General features: G+C 38.6%; 1 protein-coding gene across 8 annotated transcripts in view; it reads right to left on the bottom strand.

The window, feature by feature from the left end:
* Positions 1-22,123, bottom strand: part of Grip1 (glutamate receptor interacting protein 1) — a 390,535-nt gene that overhangs the window by 10,229 nt on the left and 358,183 nt on the right. For 4 of the 8 annotated variants that reach the window (XM_033763765.1, XM_033763764.1, XM_010644227.3 and 1 more), the window contains 4 exons: positions 15,808-15,964; positions 14,909-15,020; positions 14,747-14,791; positions 9,976-10,209 (listed from right to left, as the gene is read on the bottom strand). In XM_033763765.1, the coding sequence (XP_033619656.1) occupies positions 9,976-10,209; positions 14,747-14,791; positions 14,909-15,020; positions 15,808-15,964 (548 nt within the window). Of the gene's footprint in view, positions 1-7,158; positions 7,576-9,975; positions 10,210-14,746; positions 14,792-14,908; positions 15,021-15,807; positions 15,965-22,123 lie in introns of those variants that run through there. The other 4 variants (XM_033763767.1, XM_033763766.1, XM_033763762.1 and 1 more) reach the window with 2 other exon arrangements.

A 22,123-nucleotide genomic window follows, 5' to 3' on the forward strand; every position in this document is an offset into this window, starting at 1 on the left:
CTTAATAGGAGGAAATGTTGCTGTTTTGTATTCTAGTCCTTTTCCTGCTATCTCCATGCTCCTTCTCAAAGGAAAGGAAAAGAGGGATGAAAGGAGGAAAAGGAGAAAGAGGACAAAAAAAACAGCTAATAGGATTGCTGGTAGATAGGTATTGTTTGGGCCCTCTTTACTAATGGCATTAAATCTCTCTTCTCAAGATCTTTGTTTATGAGCAGGTTCTTGGCTTTATCTGTGGGGTCTCTTGTCCTTTTGTCCACTTTCCATCTTTGCTTCTAGCTATGTCCTTTCCATGTAACAAGCAGCATACCCAAGCCAGGTCCATCACCACTTCTCCGAAAGGGCAGTACCTCCTCTTTTCTGTCTCTGTTCTAATTGAACTAGGTATGGAGTCTCAGCCCCATGGACCCTGTTTTGGGCTGGTTGGGAAAGTGGATTAGCAAACTCAGCCTCATTCTTGACAAGCACAGTCTGACAACTGTGATGTATTCTAACACAGTAATCCAGAATCTTTGCATTTGGGGGAACATTTGGCATGGGCTTGGAATAATTTTAAAATTCTTCATTGCTCTTTTGGCCTGTGATTCTCAGGTATGTGTTCCACATACAGGCCAGAACTCAGGAGGGGAAAAAAGTATGAGTGGTATTTAAAAATACCAATACCAATCACTGGTACACACTAACCAAGACATGGGCGATGGATACCAATCAGAGTGCATTAGCATATTAGCTCATTAACTTTAAATTCAGACTTTTGGCTGGCCTGAACCTCACCCTTGATATATCGCTACAGAAAATCTTCAGGATGGGATGCCAATAAATGGACTGAAATTCAAAGTAATCTGTTTCTCCAAAAGGATATTCTAAGGTTAGAAAATATTGAATTTTAATAGACACCTTGAACCCTTCTACTGGGAATAGTTTGATAATAGTAAATTAACAAAAGCAAACTTGTTTTTAAAACCACATAGAAGTAAGAGTCCAGAAATCAGTAACTCAGAAAATGGGAAGTATAGCTGGCTGCTCTTAAAGCAGCAACAATAAATTGTGTCGTGTAGCTGCTTGCCTGGAGATTCTTAATGGTTACTTTTGATTTATTTCTTGTCCAAAATCAATTCTAAGGATTCTGAGCTTTAAGTCACCCCCAATCCGGAGATGAATCCCTTATCCAGGCACTTTCTTACCTATCATTGCTTTTGATCTCCCAACAACTCTGTATAACAAAATCTTTCTACTGATAGAGATGCTGAGCCTTGAGGAAGTGGATGGGGTGACTTGTCCCGAAAGAACAGGTAAGCTCTAAGATTCAATGCTAGAATACCTGACCTGGTTTGCTGTGTTCCTTCCACCACGTCATGCTTTTATTTTTGGACATGTACTCTTCTAGCTGGTCAGGCAGCCTTTCATTTCCAACTGCCTAGCAAACTACTGATGAATACTTTATCGTGTTTGCTGTGTTTCTTCTCATCAGAGCTCTCCCGTGGTTTTCCATGAACATCCACAAAAACTCCTGCTCTCTGCTTCTAAGCCTCACCATCTTGATCGTTTTGCATTATACCTTAACCCAAGTGAAGCAAGACTTTCCTGTGGTGTCTCTGTTCTGTGCCAATCAGAGGACATCTCTGGGGAATCTGGAAGGTGAAGATAATTGCAACTTTTCTGTTCTAAAAGAGCCAGTGTGCCTCTTGGAAATAACACGCCGATCTCCGTTGAATTTTAACTGTGTTGCAAATACAGTATGTGTTGCAAATGCTTTTATTCACCCATACTAGCCCCAAACAGAAGTTATGACAAGAGGCAGAAGAGTTCACCAAGATTCAAATTCAGTTGGTTTACATTCCTCAGCAAGTCTGTCTACATATCTGAACGATGTCCTCAAGAGTAAGATCAGAAACTCAACACAGTTTTCAGTTTTGAAACACGTGAAAGTTTGAGCTGAAAAGCCAACTCTCCCCACTTGGATTCTAAGGGCAGTTGTGTCAAGCATCTTGAGTAAGACAACATTTGACCACCATCCTGGAAGCAGTTCCCAAGCCTTGCCAGCCTCCCTATGACTCAGCTCAACCTTTGGTCCCAGTGGTCTCAAGTACCAAACCAACACCTACTTTTCAGAGATGGTGTTGTTTTCCGGCAAATTACCAGGAATTTGTTTCCTCTTGGCAGACCCTACTGGCCAATCCTATTCTTTTAAAGGACAATTCAAGTAATGTCAGTTTTGATGCAGCCCTACACTACCTGGGGGGCTAGAACAATAACAGCAACAACAAAACCAGCAGTAACCTTTCACTCAAGAGGAAGCAATCTTAGTTTATGCCACTAGAAGCTGATAGATTTGGAGGCAAATTGGGTCAGAAAAGTGGCTGCTGGAGAGTGTGCTTGGCAGAGGAGAGGAGAGAGGACAGCTACCTCCGGAAGCTCTCTGAGAACTGAGTGGCACCAAGGACAAGAAACATGAGGGCTCAACAATGAGAGAATCAGAAGCTGGGATGGTGGCAATAACTACGAGTAGGTCAACGGCTGATTTGGCCCTTAGCTCAGTTTCCACCAAGGAGCACCCTGTTTTAAGAGCCACGGTGAATTATGTGCAGCTTTCCTGATTCATCTTGGAGAGCCTGCACTCAGCTATCAAGCAAGGAGGAAGAGCTAGACGACACACTCCAGGATCTCTAACCAAGCCACTTTCAGCACCATCCTCTCTACTCAGCCTCTGCTTTCTAACATCCAAATCACTCTGGCCTGGCTGTTCTCCAGCTCATAACCTTTTCTGACTACCTTGGCAATTTATAGACTTTCATTCTCTTTAGGCCTATGCTGGCCTCACTGATTACACAGGCCATTTGCTGAAACCACCTGCAGGAATTGGTACCCAGGCTCAGTTTCATTCTGGAAGGATGACAAATTACAGCTGGCCACACCCCTACTGCACTGGGTGCAATCTGAGTTTCATTTCTTCATGGTAGGGATTGTAGACATGTGACACTGCAAAAAGCCTCAGAAAAGGAAAGAGCTCTCTTTCCCATCTTAGGAACAGATTGTTATCCATTTAAAGACCATGGTCCTGCTGGACAAGCAGTATGACAGAACAATACGCAGGAAGAGGAAAAGAGGGCTCTTCTCCAAGAAAATGGACACTAAGGAAGTAGCATGACCTGCAGAGATCTACACCCCTTGTAAATAAGGATCCTATAAATAATATAAAATTTCACAACTTTCAGATAAATGTATTTGGTCATAACAGAGATGCACAAGGATATCAGAGAGTGGTGAATCTCCCCAAGCTAAAGAGTTGAGGGAAAGTTATTAGCATTTCTGAAGAGAGGTGGTACATGCTGAGAAGGGTAGGGGAAGGGAAATAAGAGAAAGGGAAAAAAACCATGAGAAAATGTAAAAATGGAATTAAAGTGTTTGTGGGTGGGGAGGGGAGGAGGGGGTGAAGGGAGGGCAGGGACAAGGGGAAAAAATGAGAACCAAGACCTGTCATGTAAAGATACAAGATTCCAATAATGAATGTAACTGTACTGTATACCTAGAATGTACCAATAAATTCAATTTAAATTAAAAAATAAACCAAAACAGAAAGAATGCACACTGGAATGCAGTCTAACAAGCCTGACTAAGAATCAATTGAGGTTAGGGGATAGTACCTCTGCTTGACTTACCATTTCTATTACATGGAGCTCAGGTGCAAAGGTGGATGGTGACTTGCAGAAAAGTGATAAGATGTAAACTGAGTTCTGTCTGGGGTGATGCAAATGATATCTGCTCTGTCCCTTAGAAAAACTGCTTTGTTCCCCTACAAGTCATGAGTAGTTGGATTCTAATTTACAACCATACTCCATTTCTTTTTCCCTGTTTAAGCAAGCCTTGTCATCCTGCTGTCATTCCTTATTAATTCAACAAACAAGCCTTTATTGACATGAGCCAGTCAGTTGTATAAAAAATGTTAAAAAAAAACATTAAAAAAGTATTTCTAAACAGAATCATAGACAAGGGAAGCTAATGGAAATGACACATTTTGAAGATTACCAGGAGTGGATGCCATTATTTATATAAAACATACAATCCAAATACCCACTCTTGTCCCCAATTCCAAGTTTTTCCAACAATGGTCTTCCTCCATCTTCCCTGGACTCACAGGGACAGATTATACTTGTCAGACTGACATAGTGACTATTAGTAACCAGACACATCGATTTCTCTTTGTAAACAGACTACCACTCTGGCTTCTTTGCCTCTGGTGGCTCTTGGGCAGCTGCCTGGAGCTTGTGTAAGTCTGGGTTGTTGAGAAGACCTCATTTTGGAGTTTGTGACACCACCTGCAGCAAGACTCTGAATGACAGCGACTTTACCAGAGAAAAATGCTATTTTGCGAGGTCTCCTCTTAGTAACTGGTAACCCTGCCCCCTCTCTGCTAATTGAGAAAACAGAGGTGCACAGGTCTGCCTGATAACAAAGCCTGTGTTCTCAACAGTTTGTCATGCTTTGCCTAAAGACAGAGAAGTTCATCTAAAAGATAGTGAGCAGACAAAAGCAAAAAGTTGATATATTATGTGTATTGCTTTTAGCATTTAACAGTTTCCACAGTAGACAGTTGTATGCTATAGTCATTTGGAGAAGGTCTACACCTGGCCTAAGAACTTATGTGATCTTGAATTCCCATTCCAAATACTTACTGAAAAAAGAGGGAATGTGCAAGAGTAAGATAAGTATTTCCATTTCATATTTTCCTCTAGGACTGAGCTTGTTTCTGATTTGGGAGAAAGTTGCAAAAGAAGCTGGTATCAAACACTGAAAATGATACTCTTCCTAAGGAGTAAAATAGCTTTACTATATCACAGAAAAGAAAGCTCCCCTCTGAGAAAACTCAGGTACGCTGTAATTGCAAAGTGACCTTGGTGGGGGAAAAGCTGATGGTAGCAAAAAGCTTTGAGAAATACAAGTTACTCATAAGTGACTCAGATGTTCCAGCATTGTGCCATAAGCAACTATAAATACAGAGAAATTATTTTAAAAACCTTCCTTTAAAAATATAAATAAAAATAGCTGCATACAACTGAGAAGCATAATCTTACTGAAAACTATGAATGACACAGAATAAGGGAATATCAGTATGAATTTTGTTTTAAAAAGTTCAAATATTCTGAATGGAGAACTTTCTTCTCTGCAAAGATTTTTTAAAAAATTTTTTGCCTTAAGGTGTGCAATGAAATGAAGCTAGAATTCATCTCAGAAATAGATTAAGTGGACACCAAAGGATATGTGAGTTTTAGCAGGGAAAGAAAGAGTGGTTATCAGTGAACTGTAGCTAAGATCACAAGCTCTTTATCTGCAAAGAGAAAGAATGTGTGATAAGCTGTAGTATAAAACAAAATTCATTTTAGAGATAAAATACCCAAGCTTCAGGGCCCAATATGCCTCACATTTCTCTTTAGCCTGTTACCCTGTCCTTGCCTGTGATTTCACTGAAACAGAATAATTACGTGCAATGAGCAGAGACCTAAGAAGATGATTCTCAATTTTTAATCCTCAAAACTGAAAGGATGGTTAAAATGTAGCTTCTTGGCACACAATCCCCCCAAATACTGAAAAGGTAAGCCTGGGTGAGACCTAGTACCCTAATAGGTTTCAACAAGCTCCCAGAATAAAGATATCAGAGGTACACAACCCAAGCCACTATGGCCATAGTTCTCAAACCGTTGGTTGTCACTTGTTAATAAGTCATTAAATCAGATTCATGCAATTAGCTTTGAAAAGAAGAAAAAAAAAAAAAAAATGCCAGTGTATACCGTGCAGCAAGTTTTTGGATTCATTCTTATACATAAATGTGGGTGGACCTGTGAATTGAATTTGTGAGTAAAGTATATTGCAGGCTGTTCATATGAGCTGAGAAATGTCCCAAGGGGACCTAGTACCACATCTCTGGATTCCTTCAGTGTTCCTCCCACCCCCATACTAAGTGCCAAGTCACTCCAGCTCCAACTTCCTCCCACTTCTCCATAGCCAAGAAGAAAATGTAGCTGCTTTTCTGTCTGTTTCTTAGTGTTAGGAACGAACGTTTTTGTCTTCAGAAACAAATGTAGACAACTAGAAAGAAAGCCTTGCCAGCACCCTGTTGGAGCCCCAGAAATGCAGGATGACAGGAATGAAGGTAAACTACTCAGAGCCAGGGTATGCAAAGGTCTGAAGGAAGGAAAGAGTGGAGGGAAAAGATGGGTAGAAAGTGAGTAAACGATGGAGAACAGGTTGAGATGTAAGAAAGTGGTAGATAAGCCAATACTAATTCTTGTTGCAGGAAGGTAACATTAGTAACCCAGACCCAGGAAATGGAGTAGCATTAGCTCTCCCGTCCCATTAAGTAATGAGATGGATCTTTGTCTATTCATTCATGTTCTGTTGATCTAAATTCTAGTGAAAATAGTAAGATTCTGTAGGTGTTAGCCTAGACACAGCCAGATCCGAACTTTTACCAAGTGGCAAACAGCTGTGAGAAAGACAGAAACAGAATGTTGTATGTTTATCTCACCTAGCCTGTCCTCTCTTGTCCTTGCAGATCCTTGGGAATTTCTCTACTGGATCCATTCAGGAAAGTTTGCCAAAGAGGTTTGCTGGATGGAAAACCAGCCCCAATTCTGACTGCCAAGCTAAACTGCTCTGGCTTTAATTATCTTCAATTAGAGGAAGAAGTGTTTTTTAATTTCCTACCCCCCACCCCTCTCCAGGCCACTAACCCAAGAAGGCCTTTTCTTGAATTTCACAAATGTTTGTGGCAGATTTGCAGCATCTTAGAGGGAAGATAACTCAAAATTCTACTAGTAAGTCACTATGTTTTTTATGTCAGTAATTTTCCTGGGTTCAAAAGGTACCCACATGCAAGACAGAAACACAGTTAACAGTCTGCTGTTAATGTCAATGCTTTTGCTAATAACCATTTCCTTCCCAATCACTTCAGCATGGGAGGGTGCTAAGCAACAAATATTTAGCATGGCCAATCAGACTAACTGAATTCACTGAAAAAAGGGGATACTTGACATGTGCGCATAAATCACTCCAACAATTCCATAGTATCAGGCCCAAAGGCTCCTTTGTTACATCTTCACTTAACTACACAATTTAGGGGTATTAGAATTCTAGGACACCACTTATTTTTGAATCTTTTTGTTGTTGTTGAGGATAATTTGAGAAGTAAAATGAAGCTACACGAGAAATGTACTTGTTGCTACTATTTAGGACAAAGGACTGAAATAAAAAGAGGAAAAAGAGCATGCTGTTTATCAGGGGGAGTTGGCCCATCTGTGCCTGTGATCTTGTGACCTCCCAATTCACACACGGCCACAGAAATGTTCCAACCAGTCCATCCACTGCCATTCATTATGCCAATAAGAGGATGACACATTTTTTTTCTAACAAGATCTATTTTTCTATCAGAGCCACTTTTTAAAAACCTCAGCTCTAATAACTTCCACATCCAACTTGCTGTCATTATCTTTGCTAAATGCTTTCATTGAAGGAGGAATGGGAAGGTGGCTCTTTTGTATTTCTGCGCCATCAATGATTGTCCTTTGAGGAGACTGCTTCACTCTAGAAGGAAAAAAATGTTTATTTTATACTTGCAATTTCCTATCTTATAAACGGAGATAAAAAACATCTGGTAAGAAAGGCTACCATGAAGATTAAAAATACACAGTACATATCTAGCACTCTGTAGGCACTCAGTGCATGTTGGCGTCTCCTCTCCTTGGGGCTGAAGGAGGGTGGATTATCAAACATGGTCTGCTCTGTGCAGGCAAAAAGAGAATATCTGAGGGATATTCTCTTCACAGAATACACAGATATCTGAGGGATATTCACAGATTCACAGATATCTGAGGGAATTAGAATTGTGTTGTTCTTTCTTTTCGTTTGAGACAGGGTCTCACTATTTAGTTGAGACTGACCTGGAACTCACTATGTAGCCCAGGCTGGTCTCAAATTCACAGCAATCTTCCTGCCTCAGCCTCCCGAGTGCTGGGATTACAGGCAAGCACCAGCACGTCTGGCCAGAATTGTATTGTTCTTGACACAACACAATTTGTGTCAAATATGGAAGAATCTGCAATTCAACCAACAGAGGAGTCTTGTAGCTTAATGGGATGTACTAAGAAGTATACTAGGATATATGGCTTACCAAGCGGACATGTCAACTCAAGGCAACTGAATAAACAAGTTCATTTGTTTAGACCAGGGTCCTCATTGTAAAACATCAGGGACATCCTTGTTTCTTCTGTAAGTCCACAATTTCTCCTAATGCATGGGACTCCAATTCTAAGCTCTGGTCATGCGGTGATATTTGCATTCTCACAGTGCTATTTTTCATAGTACTTTGCATGGGCCTGTCTGTGCTTGGAATGTTTCTCTCTTCCTCCTCCTTCCTCTGTATCGTCAACACCTATGAGTTGGAAGTCTTTCCTGTCCCTTTCATAGTAGATAAAGGTCCACCCTCCATACTTCAAGGCTGCCCAACCTTTCCTCTGTCCTTGTCTTCTCACTGTTTCCCAAATGTCTCTAGTGTAGCCTATGCTTTCCTTGGGATTGCAACACAATTTTTTGAGTGAACAAATGTGAAGCATCTTTATTAAATGTATGGGTGAATGTGTGTCAAAAGGAAGAACAAAGGATTAGAACCCAACTTTGCAACCCTTTCCTAAATCATACTTTTTTTCCTTGTGGAAACAAAAGGTTAGATTCCATAGGGTGATTAGGGAAACATATCTTTAAAGGAAAAGGGATAATTGGTCTTTCACTTCCTTTCAGTCTTACCTCTGAGAAAGCTAATCTCTTTAGTTAATAGATTATTAACTACAGGAAGGACTTTGGTTCTTATGAAAAGTGGAGTGAGATTGTTACTGTACATTCTTGTATATTAACAAAAAATAAAACAATAGCTCTGGAGAAAAACAAAACAAGACAGAGACATCTACCCACTACTACTCTCCTTGGCTCAGTGTTCTATACACATTGTCACTTAACTTATGTCAGGTGTGAACTCTGCCGGCAGCTAAAGAATTCGGCTCTGAGTGTAACAGTGGCTTTATTTCATGAAATGAGGCAACTCTCACAGTCAGAAATGGAACATAGCCAGGGTTCACCCTATCCTGGCTCAAGACATCGAGCTAATATCTCAAAGAGAATATTTTGTCTTCTGAATAACATAACCATCGACAATAGGCCTATAATTAAGTATTAAGCCTACATGAAATGTGAACCTCTTTTTCAGGAGAGCTATGTATACATGATGTTCAGAAAATATTTCCCTAAATAAGTCACACATGTGTAAATACCAAATAGTTTCCCTGGTGTGAATAATCTGCAACAATGCATAAGATTCTAATAAGATTACTGACATTTAGAAATTTGAAGAAAGGAGCTAAAAGTGTAGGGAAGGTGTGATGGGTAGGGGAAGAACAAAAAGGGAAAAGAAAAAAATGTGAGAGAATGAAAAGATGAAAATAAAGTGTTTGTAGATGGGGAGGGGAGGAAGGGGTGAAGGGAGGGCAGAGGTAAGGGGAAAAAAATGAGAACCAAGACTTGCCATGTAGAGGTACATGATCCCAACAATGAATGTAACTGTACTGTATCCCTAAAATGTACCAATAAACTCAATAAAATTAAAAAAAAAAAGAAAAAAAGAAAATATTTCCCCTTCCACTAAAATGGAATAATAGACTAATTAATTAATGCTCCATGTGGCACTGGAACCCAAATTTTTATCAGCTTTTTGGTCATAAATACATTTTTACTTCATACACTGCTTGAATGTTTTACAAGCTGCTTCCTTGGGATCATGTTTGAGAACCAAGAATGAATATCTGCCTTTAAGCTCCTGCTCCAGCCCTTGGCTGAGCCCACAATGTCACCTCCACAGGCTTAAAGCAAAGCATTCACTCCCCGCACAATGGATACTAAATCTGACTGCAGGGAAGGAGAAGAAAGCTTACTAACCTTGTGCAGCTCCACAGGAGTTGGGGACATAATCTCTTTTATTTCTTGTTTCATCTTTCTCAGGGTTACAGACTTCCTGCCCACGTCGGAGGGCAGGGTGTTGCTCCGAGTTGTTTGGCTATAGTGTGGCCGAGAGCTGCTCCGTTCCTGGAAGCTGGCCTGTCGCCCCAGCTGATTGCGAGGTGTTGGAGCCTCATGATTCAAACTCATAGTGCTCCCCGACATGATTGTTGCCTGCGGCATTGACAATTTTCATAAACAATTAAGCCACAAAGAATGAAAAAGTTTGGTTGCTCAACATTAAGCACAATTCTCCTTCTGCCCAGTGAAAAACAGTCTCTTCAGGGCATAACCAAAGGCTGGAAAATGGACATACTAATTGAACTATCAAAGTCTGGGAAATGCTTTGCAAGTTACAGTTATAATGCACATCTCAAATCCAATGTAAGTACTTAAGCTCCTGAGTTTATTTAATCAAATACCACCCCTAGCAGTTTTGACACACATTTGCTTACTGAAAACTACTTTTAACTTTCTACTAAGTGGCCTCTAACCAATGGGATTAATGAGGCCATCTTCAATACATCTTATAGAAAGGAATGAATAACTTTTCAATGGAGATCAGGTTACTTCTGTTTTTGCAATGGTTCCTCTGGTTCCAACTGAATTTAAAAATGAGCTAGCCTGGGATTAATGATACAAACGGGCTTTCCTCAAATTTCTTGCCTTGCATTCTACATTGTCTTCCCTTCAGCCAAGTGGCTGACCTACAAGCATGTAGAACAGGTAGGTTTCCATTTCTTTTAGTATGAATCAGTGTTTCTTGAAAATAGCCTTCGTGTAAGATCTTCAGAGAGGTTAAGAAAAATTATTTCATATGTGATTGGATTCAACCCTTTGTGCAAAAGTTATGAGCTTCAGATTGGATTTCACCAGTGAATTGGGAAGTCTATTCAGTTTGAAATATATTTTCTGCATAATACATAGGCAATGGAAAGATTAGGTCCCAAAGATGATTGAGTCTCAGAAGTGGAACAAAAGAGGATTTGAAATCAATATGATGGAGATGTTCATTTCTCATGTTAGAGGATGCTGAGATTCTAAAACCATGACTGTAAGAAGCTCTGATATAATGGGTACACAAAGGGAAACTAGAATTGGTAAATCTACCTGAAACCATGGGAACAGGAAACATGTTCCATATGCACGTGATTGACTAAACCATGATTTGCGTTTTTATAGTAATACCAATGCTAAAAGTAACAGAGCTGAATTTGTTGAGTCCTTTGAAAGTATTCACTCATTTAAGCTTCACAATTCTATGAGGTAGGCACTCTTATTACTACTAATTTATAGATTAGGAGACAGAGGTAAGAAGACCCAGACTTATATAAAGTCATAACAGTGTAGGGCACTCTCTGAAACTACCTCAAAGGAAACAATGAGAAGTGAGCAACGTTTTCATTTGTCATTTCGCTAAGACATCATAATTCCAAAATTCATCTAATGTTCGGCTATGCATGCATTACTAATAAAGTTTTTTTTTTAATAATAGCCAAGTACTGTCTCACATGTATATATATGTAACAACTGTTGAAAGAAATAAAAGCAAACTTACTGATATTCTGATTAGATTTGTTCCCACTGATAATTTTATTTTCTCAGTACTGGGGATCGAACTCAGGACCTTGTGGCAGGCGTAGTGCCACCGAGCTAAATCCCTGGCCCTCTCACTGATAATTTTGAAAAATAAAATTATAACTGCAAAAGAAAACATGTACTACATCCTATAAATAAATGAATAAATATATATATGTATATATATACATATACATATATATATATATATATATATATATATAGTCATTTAATACTTAACCCTATATGGTGGATATTATAGTTATTATACCGCTCAGTTATTTAAGTAAGGCTAGAGATGCCTGAGTGAGTTCAGTAACCTGCCCAAGAGCCTGGGCTTAAAACACTTGCTCTTTGAACCTGGCTGTACCTCTTCTTAGTCCAGTATTAATTGAACCATATGAAATTCCTAATATGTATACATATGTAGGTATCCATATATGGTTTATCTCAGATAGGTATCCTTTGTAAATTTATCAAGACCTTTCTGTAGCCAGCTATACTGGTGTTGTGGGATATCCTTTATTTTATGGCACTTACATATATCACTTCTATATTTGGTCTATTGCATAACTGACAGCAGCCAACGATTGTTTTCCTGCTGGGGTGAAAACCCATTTATTATTTTTTACCTAGTTAGACTAGTTATCTGCTTTTGTTTACATCTATTTGTTTTTCATAGGAACATCCAGAAAAATGTTGAAAGTAAAACACTTAATCACTACATCAGGGAGAGAAAGTCTTGCTTTGCTGAGTCCCAGCTGCCATAGAAGAAATTACAAATAGGTTTACAAAGAGTTTCGATGGGAGAAATGAGATATTATCAACAGTTGTTTAGTTTTCAAACACAGGCTGGCTACTTTGTTTAAGGTGAACTTCAAGTGAATTAGTGACATCTAAAAAGGAATATAAATATTAAAGCACAAATATAATTTAGGTTCTGCCATTTAGTTAAAACTTCTTCCTCCATTATATTAAACAAAAAATAGTTAAGGTACTGTTCTTACTCACACGAAGCAAACATAATGACAGGTAACTTTTATTGAACACTTTATCGAACATTTACTAAGTGCTATGTTTTTATTTAATTGCCATATAAGTATGAACTCACTATCATTCATTTATTTTATAGAAGAAATATCTGGTAAGAGAGGTTAAAAATTTGCTCAAAGTCTTAGTTTTAATTTTCTTTGTTAAAGCTACACATTTTTCAGTTCTAAAGTTGTATGTATTGCTAGTAATAGGGAAAATGATTAATAAATTATTTTCACTTCAACTGTAATCATTTTTCATATCAGTTAATCTATATTTATAAGTGTTATAGTGGCTTTAACTTTTAATATCAGATGTAAATTTTATATGGGGGACTCTAGCTGCAATAATATTTTTGCCTAACAGCTTTTCCAAACAAGGGAATGGAGTTCATTTAACCTAATAAGTGAATATTCTTTGTGAAGAAGTATAAATATGACTCTGATTTATAAATTTGCCAATCACTTTTCCTAATTGAACATTTAATTTCTTTTTGGTCCGTGAACTCGGACCATTTTCTTTCCATATTTATAATTTCAAGAGTCACATCTGCATGGAGCTACATTAGAGCAAATTTATAGGCTGTCACAGTTGACTTCTATGCTACTATGTTCTCATCTGGTAACTCACTTTCTAGGTGAAAATGGAACTTTATCATATTCTTTTTTTCTTTTTGGTACTTAGTATTGAGCCCAGGGTTTCTTGCATGCTAGGCAAGTGCTTTACCATTGAGCTACATCCTCATCCGTTTCTTTTTTTTTTTAAAAAAATCTTATTTTGAGATATGGTCTCATTAAATGACTCAAGCTGGGCTCCTATTTGTAATCTTCCTGCCTTACATGGGATTATAGCCTGGGACACTGTGACCAATTCACGTTATTTTTTTTTTTTTGTACCATATTCTTTTGACCTAGTGTTAAAGAAGATATGAAAAGAACAGTTTGTTCTTCAAAAGAGAAGTATCAAAATGCAAAAGGCATATGAGCCCAACATGCTTTCAAAAACAAAGGCTTAGTCAAGAATTGGGAATTGTGCTCATAGTTCAATTTGGGCTACTCTTACTCATTCTGTATAACAGGAAGTGGTAAAAGTTTAAATAAACCAGCGATACTTAAGCATTCTGCTTTTTCTGAAAGTGTATAAAAAGGAATCAATTGCTAACATATTAATTTGTTTAAATTTTGTAGGATTATCCATGTCCAGATCCTTTAACTGTGCTCTGAAGCTAAAATTCATGCCAGGTAATACTATGATGTTTATAAATTAAAACCAATATTTTTCTTTAGAATTGTCTTTGCAGATTCACAAACATTAGATTCACGTAAGATATCCACACATGCAACTGAGAAGCAAAACAATATAAAGATGAATAATCATTTTAGAATCACAAGAGTTTCACCCAGTTATGCCATTCACATTCCTTATGGTGACTTGGGGACCTCATATGACATCAAAATAAAAATGAGACTTTTGCCACTTTACTTTTTACAGCTCGAACAATTTAAAAGAACATAAAAGGAAATAGTCTAGAACTTCCCAGACTAAAATGTGAATACTGTCAGCAAATTCATTGCTTTGATTCAAGAATTCACCAGGAGTTCATCTCTTCCACTCCATCTTACTTGTCCTTGAATTCATATGAAGTTAATATGGAATTAGGATTTTCAATTAACAGCAAAGTACTTGTATCATTTTGCCTGCTTATCAAAGAGACTGGCCTTTTTCACCAGTCACATTGTTATCTACTTTCAAGGCAAAACAAAATAAAAATAAAATTTCCTCTTATGTTCCTCTTAAGGGTCAAATTAATTTCTATACCAGGTAAAATGAAAACATGCCAAAGAAACCTTTCTAAAGCAACTAAGAGGATGAGGTGCGCCACTGCTGGGAGACTTAGCTCACTCCTTAGCGCTTTGGTGGGAGACAGGAACAGTCAGGGTTAGCAGGAGCAATGGCAAAAGCCACAAGTCAGTAAGCTTGGGGGTGGGAATGGGGAATAGTACTTTCAACGGCATTGGATAAAATCAAATTGCTGTCCAGAAGGCAAGGGGGAGGGGAAGGCAGCTTCACAAGCAAAAATATAAACATAAAGGGTAGCTACCAAGAGAGTCATGTTTCTCAAAGACACACGCCTGTCAGCTTTCTCCTGTGGAAAGGGGTTAAAGCTTTTAAATGAACTGGTGTGATCAATGCGAACTCAAAAGGACCAAAACAAAAAAATGAATGTAGAAACAAGAAAAGTAAGTGATGGGGCGGTGGCTACCTCAAGTTCTCGAAGAATTCCCGACTGTCCACAGGTTTCTAAATCCTCCAGTGCCTGAGACCAGAAGTTCTCTTCTTGCTCAGCCTCTGCACTGTCTGAAGCTCCTGCAAAACTGTCATTAAGAAACAGTCTGGGTTAAGGACTTGCAAAATGTAATTCCCCCGCTGTATCCAGAATCTCTCTCCTTCATCTCCTACAAAGAAGAGAAAGAGACTCATTTTGGATCTGTCTTTTATCCAAATGCGGCCTCCAAGTAAAACCAGCTCCAAGGTGAGCATCCTTTAGGAAGTGCAGTGTGTCATGAGGAATGAAAGAAAGGTCGATCCACTGTGCTACTGCCTGAGTTTCAGGTAATTCATGGCTACTGTTGGACGAGCTGCATCAACATGGCTGTGTTGGGACAGAATGAAAATAGATTTCAGCTGCTCATCCACAGGAAAATGTTAATCTCTTAGAGAAAAATATTTCCTCCACTTATTATAAAGAATATAAATGAATTAAGTGCTATCACTTTAATACATTTCTTTAAAATATTTTGAGAAGAAAATGCTGAGGTATACTTATTCATTAAAAATCTAGGACTGCTGATGTATCTTTTAAAAAAGCACAGAACTTAATGTGAAACTGCCTTTCAAAGGCAAGGCGCAGAATCTGGCTGTCACAGAGTGAGCACCACTGTTGCATTACATCAACCTGGCTTTCCTGTTGTGTGGTGGTACCTTGGCTGTCACTGGTCAGGCAAAAGTTTTAGCACCCTGCTGTGTGACCATTATGGATGATTATGGTGGCTTCAAGAAGCCATGCCAGCCATATGTACTACTGGAGGTAGAGAAGCTCAACTCTTGCCCAGATGACCATGAAGTCGCCTTGCACAGGGCAGCAGCAGATGAAAACCTTACCCACTGGCTGTGGATCGGTCCCAGTCTTCATTACTCAGCCCTACGTCTGGGTAAGTCTGGCTCCTTGGCTTGGGGACCGGGGACAAACTGCCTCTCTGTTTTGGACTCCTCCAGTCATAGGTATTAAAATTGTATCCTGGGGCCTGGAAACTGGTGCCTAAAACATAAACAAATTGTTAGGACTGTGCTTGATCATTATGTCATACATTGAGAAATGACATTGTTGGCTGGTAGGGGGGTCAAACAGCAACAGCATCAAAAACAACAATAGTGAACATGCATGCAGTGGGTGTTTATCATCACCAGCATTGCACCAGATGTTTTATTTATATCACTTATTTATTCTTCATAACTATCTCTGGAAGCAGGTGCCATAGCTACTTGCATTTTACAGATGATTTAAAGGTTTGGAACAGTGGTTCCAATACCTAAGGCTATATGTACTTTGCTTGCGGTTTCAAGCTGTACTTTTAGTCGAGTCAGTTTTCAGATCCTTAAGTTCGATATGCACTTTAGACTCCAGGCTGCTGCAGCTAACACAGGGTGGGGGACCGAAATCTGCCAATCTCCCTTCTCACCTCCCCATTCACAATTGCACTCTTGTCACATTACCAATGAAAGACACATTTCTCATTCATGTCAAGCCTCTGAAGGTGCTTGGTCCTGAGAAATAAGAATTTCAGCTGCCAGATCAAGGGATAATTTGGGAAGGCCTTGCTCTTATGAGAAAGTCTCCAAGAAACGGTCTTATTTCAACCAGGCAAACACATGATAAAGCCTACCTCTCTTCCCTTGCCCTCCAGAAGTATTAAGGATGTGTCAAAGCAAGGAGGCTGATGCATTATTACGTTTATTTGAATTGCAAAATGAATACTGACTTTTTTCTGACAGGGAGTTAAGTCTGATTAGCTTGATGGGAGAAACAGTGAGGAATGACTTTGCCAATTAGGTTACATAACGGACAGTTTCTATGCGCTTAAGCTAAGTCTATGGCACCAAGATTTTAACAGAGATATATATTTAATGTATATTTCAAAGAAAAAAATTACATTCTTTGTTTTTAAATTTGAAGAGGAAAAATTTAGAAAACAACTTTAAATCTGTGATGATGCATGCAGCTTTTCAAAATTTTGGGGACTCAAATGGGAGAACAGAGGTTTAATTATAGGTCCGACTCCATGGCCTGCACTGTGATCATCTTGTATTGCTCCATCCACCTCCTATGGTTGTGATGGATATGTGTGTGTGTTTGTACGTTTATAGGTGTGAACTGGATGGCAATAAAATTTCTCTTTCTCACTGTGTTTAAAGTACTTACTATAGCAAACAGGCTTGGGTTCCCATTTTCAGACATAATTAAATGGCCTGTGACATAAAACGGCTCTGTCTCCATGACATACCTGCTTTATCCTCCCCATTTACTCTTCCTCCATGTGTCACTGGACCTTATTATAATGCCGCCCTGGTTACTAGTTAGATCCCAAGGAAAACAGGCATTCCATAGGATAATGTGTTCTGATCCAAAGAATTCAATCTCAAGAAATCAGGGCAAGGCCCACCACCACATGATGGAAATATTCTTTCTGTTTCAGGATACCAAGGAGTTGAAACTCTTGGGGGTAGAGGAAATATTTGCAGCTCACTAGCTCATACTCTTTTTCTCAGACAACTGTAGGAAAATGATTAGCCATTTGGGAAGAAGTCTTGTGTGATGAATATGCAGTTTTCTGAATTCAGGAAACACACACAAATCTTCTCTTGAAAGGGAGTGACTGGATAATACTAGACTTCATCCTGGCTCTCTTTGATGGGCTATTGATTTCCCCCCTCCAAACCAAATCGAGAAAACCCAAGTACGTGAAGCCTCACTTCTTCTGATACTGAAAGAGTTAAAGGAAATCGATCTCTAACTTTCATCAACCCGCTTTAACCTTTTTGTTTGTTTTTTTGATACAGAGTCTTGGTATGTAGTCCAGGCTGGCCTCAAACTTGTGACAATCCTCTTGCTTCAGCCTCCCAAGTGCTAGGATTACAGGTGTGTGCCACGACACCTGGCTCACAAACTTTTTAAATGCCAGATGCACACTGGTGGTGTTTCCTGAGTGGGTGTCCTTTTCTGATAAGCATTAACCTGTGTGACCATCAAATTCCTTGGGGTAATTTCAACATGATTTGGATTGAGAAGATGAATTTTTAAATTTTCTTCCTAGTCAGTTTCTTGGTAGTTTTTCTCTCTTTCATTTTTGATTTTAATATCTGGTTGTATACCTTGTGCCATAATGTGAGGTAATGCTTAATTTTATTTTTTTGCATAATGGAAAATAGATCTTTACAATATTAATGGTTTTTAAAGTGGAGGAAACCTTGGTGTGATGATTTTTATTTTTAGGATAAGTAAATCTTAGATATTTGTAATATTCAGTTATTCTGTACTAATGCAGGTTAGTATCTTCTATTTGTAGCTCTTAATTCATAGTTGTAATATAGGAAAGCAAACTTAACAATGTTGGCTCATAGTCATAAATCAGAGCATGATTTTGGAATTTTTTAATACAATATGATGACAACATCATTGGGAATTTGTACTTTTACAGGATGTATCTTGATTCTTATTTTTTCCCCATTCTCCTGCCTTCCTTCCAACCCCCTTCATTTACAAAGACTGTTTCTGTTTTTTTCCTTTTCTCATATTTATTCCTTTCCCTTTTTCTTTCTCCTACCCTACTCACTTCCCCTTCCCCTCTGGACCTTTTCTTTCTATTTCACATTATCTATTATACATTTTGATTGTCATTTACACTTTCAGTTTCTCACACCAGAAAAACTTTTTGGCATTTACATGTGTGTCCTATTTATTTAACTTAAAAGTATGGCCTCAATGTGCATCCATTTAGATATAAATGTCTCTAGTTTCTCATTCTTTATGGCTGAGTAGTACCCTTATTTATAGTGGTACAATTTGTAATAGCTAAAACTTGGAAATAGTACAATTACTCATTAACTGGTGACTAGATAAAGAAGATGCGATTTTTTAATAAACTGGAATTTACTCTTTAACTCTACAATTATGTGGTGGTAGCTCTCACTTTTAATTTCATTTTTGGGAACTGATTTTAGTATAGCAAAATGGGCTAGATAATTCAATGCCAAATTTGTTTCCCAAAGACAGACGTTTGCTAAAAATGAGAAAATGAAATCATACTGTTATGTCACTATTTCGAATTGTTCTTGTCATTAAAAATATTCAAAGTGCTTAGTTGAGCTCTAGTTTTAAATGACACAGCAAAGTTAGTTCAAACTTCTCTCAGAAATCATCTTAAAATGATGAGCACACCATTCAAACCCCTTCGTTGTAATCCAAATCTCATGTTCAACTAGAGTATTTCTGTAACTGCAAACTATAAGACATAAGAAAAGATGTCAATTCAGGAAGTGACCATGGATGCTGTCACTAAGATGGTGGCTATAGGAAGATAGAAGAAGACAGCGATGGCCAGATATTGCAGAGAGGATCTAGTTAGTCACAGCAAGGCCATGATGTGAGGAAAACCCACAACACTGTTTGTACCACTACAGTACATTGCACAGGCTGGTGGCAGGAAGTGCCATGGACCCCCTTTGGCATCAGGTTGGACCTGCCTCAGCCTGCAGGAAGCACTCTACCAGTAAGGCAGGCAGCAGTGGGGAATTCAGCACTATTAATAGACTAGGTGTTGCTGGTTGCTGTCTGCGAAGAACTCATTCAAATGTGTAACACTAAAATGGGCTAAGTTTTACAAGCCTGGAACACAGCCTGGGCTTGTCTTTCTCACAGCCTCTAGAAAATTTCCAGCTCAGGGAGAACACAGTGAAGAACAATAATTGAAAAAGAACTGGCATATGATGTATGTCAAGTTAAGACTGTGCAAAGCTCAACAAAGAAAACAGTAGTGGATGAAGGATGCTTATAAGAAAAAAGATTGCATGATAAATATGACCAAATAGATCATTCCAAAATTTTAAAAATATGCACCAAAGCCATCATTTTATAAAACTAGAAATCAATGCAGAAATATAAGAACTCAGGGGAAATCGGGCAAGCTAATGAGAGGAGATGAAATACGAGCATGCAGTGATCAGAGACAAATGAAAGGAAAAAATAAAACTCTACCCATGGGGAAGATACTATTGCATCTCATGCTCTGTGTTGCTCCCCGAATATAGTGTGTTGTACTGTCTAACTACATTTAAGTAAAGCTAGGCTCTGAACAGGTAGTGTCTTGTTTATCAACTTTTTGTTATCCTTACACAAACCACAAGAAAACATGGAAATTAACTATGCTTCCAATTCAAATAAAAAAGAAACTGAATAAAAGAATCAAGCTTAAGGGAAATTTTTATTTAAAAAGACCCAGAATGGAAGTAATAAATGGAACTAGAATATTTTGGCGGGGAGAAAACTCCTAAAACTATTACCAATCCAATCATGGAAAATAATAATAATACAAATTTACCAATTAAGGAACAATTTTGGAGATTTAATTTTAGAAGTTGAGATAATAAAAAGTTAAGACATTACTTAATTATATACAAATATTTTTATAAACCTGAATAAAAGTGGTTATTTTTTCTAAGAGAACAGAAATGATCCAGATGACCCTCAAAGAGAGAAGAATCAGAATCATCACTTCCAGTGTTGAAAGGCCAGAGTTACAGAGAACACAAGAGCTAACTGTCCATGAGAATGACAGAGCCCAAGTACCACCCATGTGTCGGTCTCTTCTTGGACTGACCTCTGCTCCATCCAAGTAGAGCAATCCATGTCTTCTCATGGTTAGCAGAAGGAATAGATAAGACCTAAGGGACCAAAAGCATAAGAGCTGGATAAGGTAGACGGACATGAGGTATGTAAGGAGCAAGAGGATGGGGAGGGCAAGAAGTTGTCCCAGTGGCCAACTAAGAAAAGTTTGAAACATATAGCTACACCACAAAATCGAAGACCATCCCTAAACACAGTTCTTTTCCCAACAACTTTGATCCAGCCATTCTAATTCTATTTTCATTAGCTAAGTAGTACTCAGCACTGCTGGTAGTCATTTGCTTGTCAGCTGCCTGACCCTTCAGCTTCCCTCTTCTATGAGAACAGTGGCTCTGGATTTGTGGTCCAACAGTGTTGACCTTATCTTGTGCCAGTTATTGCATATTTGTTGAGTAAAGTGAAGAAGTTTGATATTCTAGAGAAGCAGCAAGAACAATAAGGAATATGGCCACAGAGACATTGATTCTTGGCCCACAGAGGAAAATGTGCATCATGGAGACGCTGCATTCTACTGGCAATGGGCATCTGTAGCACATTTAAAGAAAGTGGTGAGGATGTGCAAGCTCAAAATGATGGCTATGATGGGACTACCAAAATCCTTAAGTTAATACAGGCTTGTTGATAGGTTGGTTCTACTATGTTCAAGGAGGAAGGTGGCAGGCTTTCTGTGTTCTAGGCTGTCAGAATATTGTGTGACTTTGTTTTCCGAGTGCTATTCTTTAGTAGTTATAGAGTTAAATTAAAAGAGAATCAACTCATTTTCAGGAGAGAATACCATAGGATGAAAAAGATATTGAAAAGTGTAAGTTAGCAAGGAACAATGGAAAGAACAGGCTATTTTGCTTAGAGAAAGAAAGAATCAGAAGAGAAGTGAAAGCTGTCTTAAAACATCTGGTTTTAGTGCCAGCTTTAGTCTGGTTCTGAATCACCTTGAGGGTAAAAACAGGACTAATAGGCAGGAGCTCTGAGAGGATAGATTTAAGCTCAATACAGGTGAGAACTTCGGACCTGTCAGAGTGATGTGGCAAAGAGAGGGCTGTCTTGGTAGCTAGGGAGCAACCTGCCACCTCAGGTGCTCACTTATGGCTTGCTCCTCTACAGCAAGGCAGGGCACGATACCAGGGGTGGTACTGGCTATCGGCCTAGCTGACTTCTATACCCTCCCCTCACACTGAAAGCCATGATGAACTCTGGCCTTCAGTTCAGGGCTGTTCCAAGAATCACTGGAGACTGATTCCATGAAAGTGCTTACTAAACTTGGATGTGTTCTACAAACACAAGAGTCTGTTACAGTTTGTTTGTTTGTTTGTTTGTTTGTTTTTTTCACTTTGGAGAACTTCCATTCTGTCTCATCTCTATCTCTACCTACCTTAGCTTCATCAATATCATAAAGTTTTCTAATTTGTAAATGACAAATTTCATATTATTATAACTACTATTCATTTTTGAAATGCTTCATACATAATACATGTTTCTTCATCCTTTACTATTATAGAAGCAACACTTCCAAAGTCATTG

Source organism: Fukomys damarensis, unplaced genomic scaffold, assembly GCF_012274545.1.
Source record: "Fukomys damarensis isolate Sample0158 unplaced genomic scaffold, DMR_v1.0_HiC HiC_scaffold_15, whole genome shotgun sequence".
Classification (NCBI taxonomy): Eukaryota; Metazoa; Chordata; class Mammalia; order Rodentia; family Bathyergidae; genus Fukomys; species Fukomys damarensis.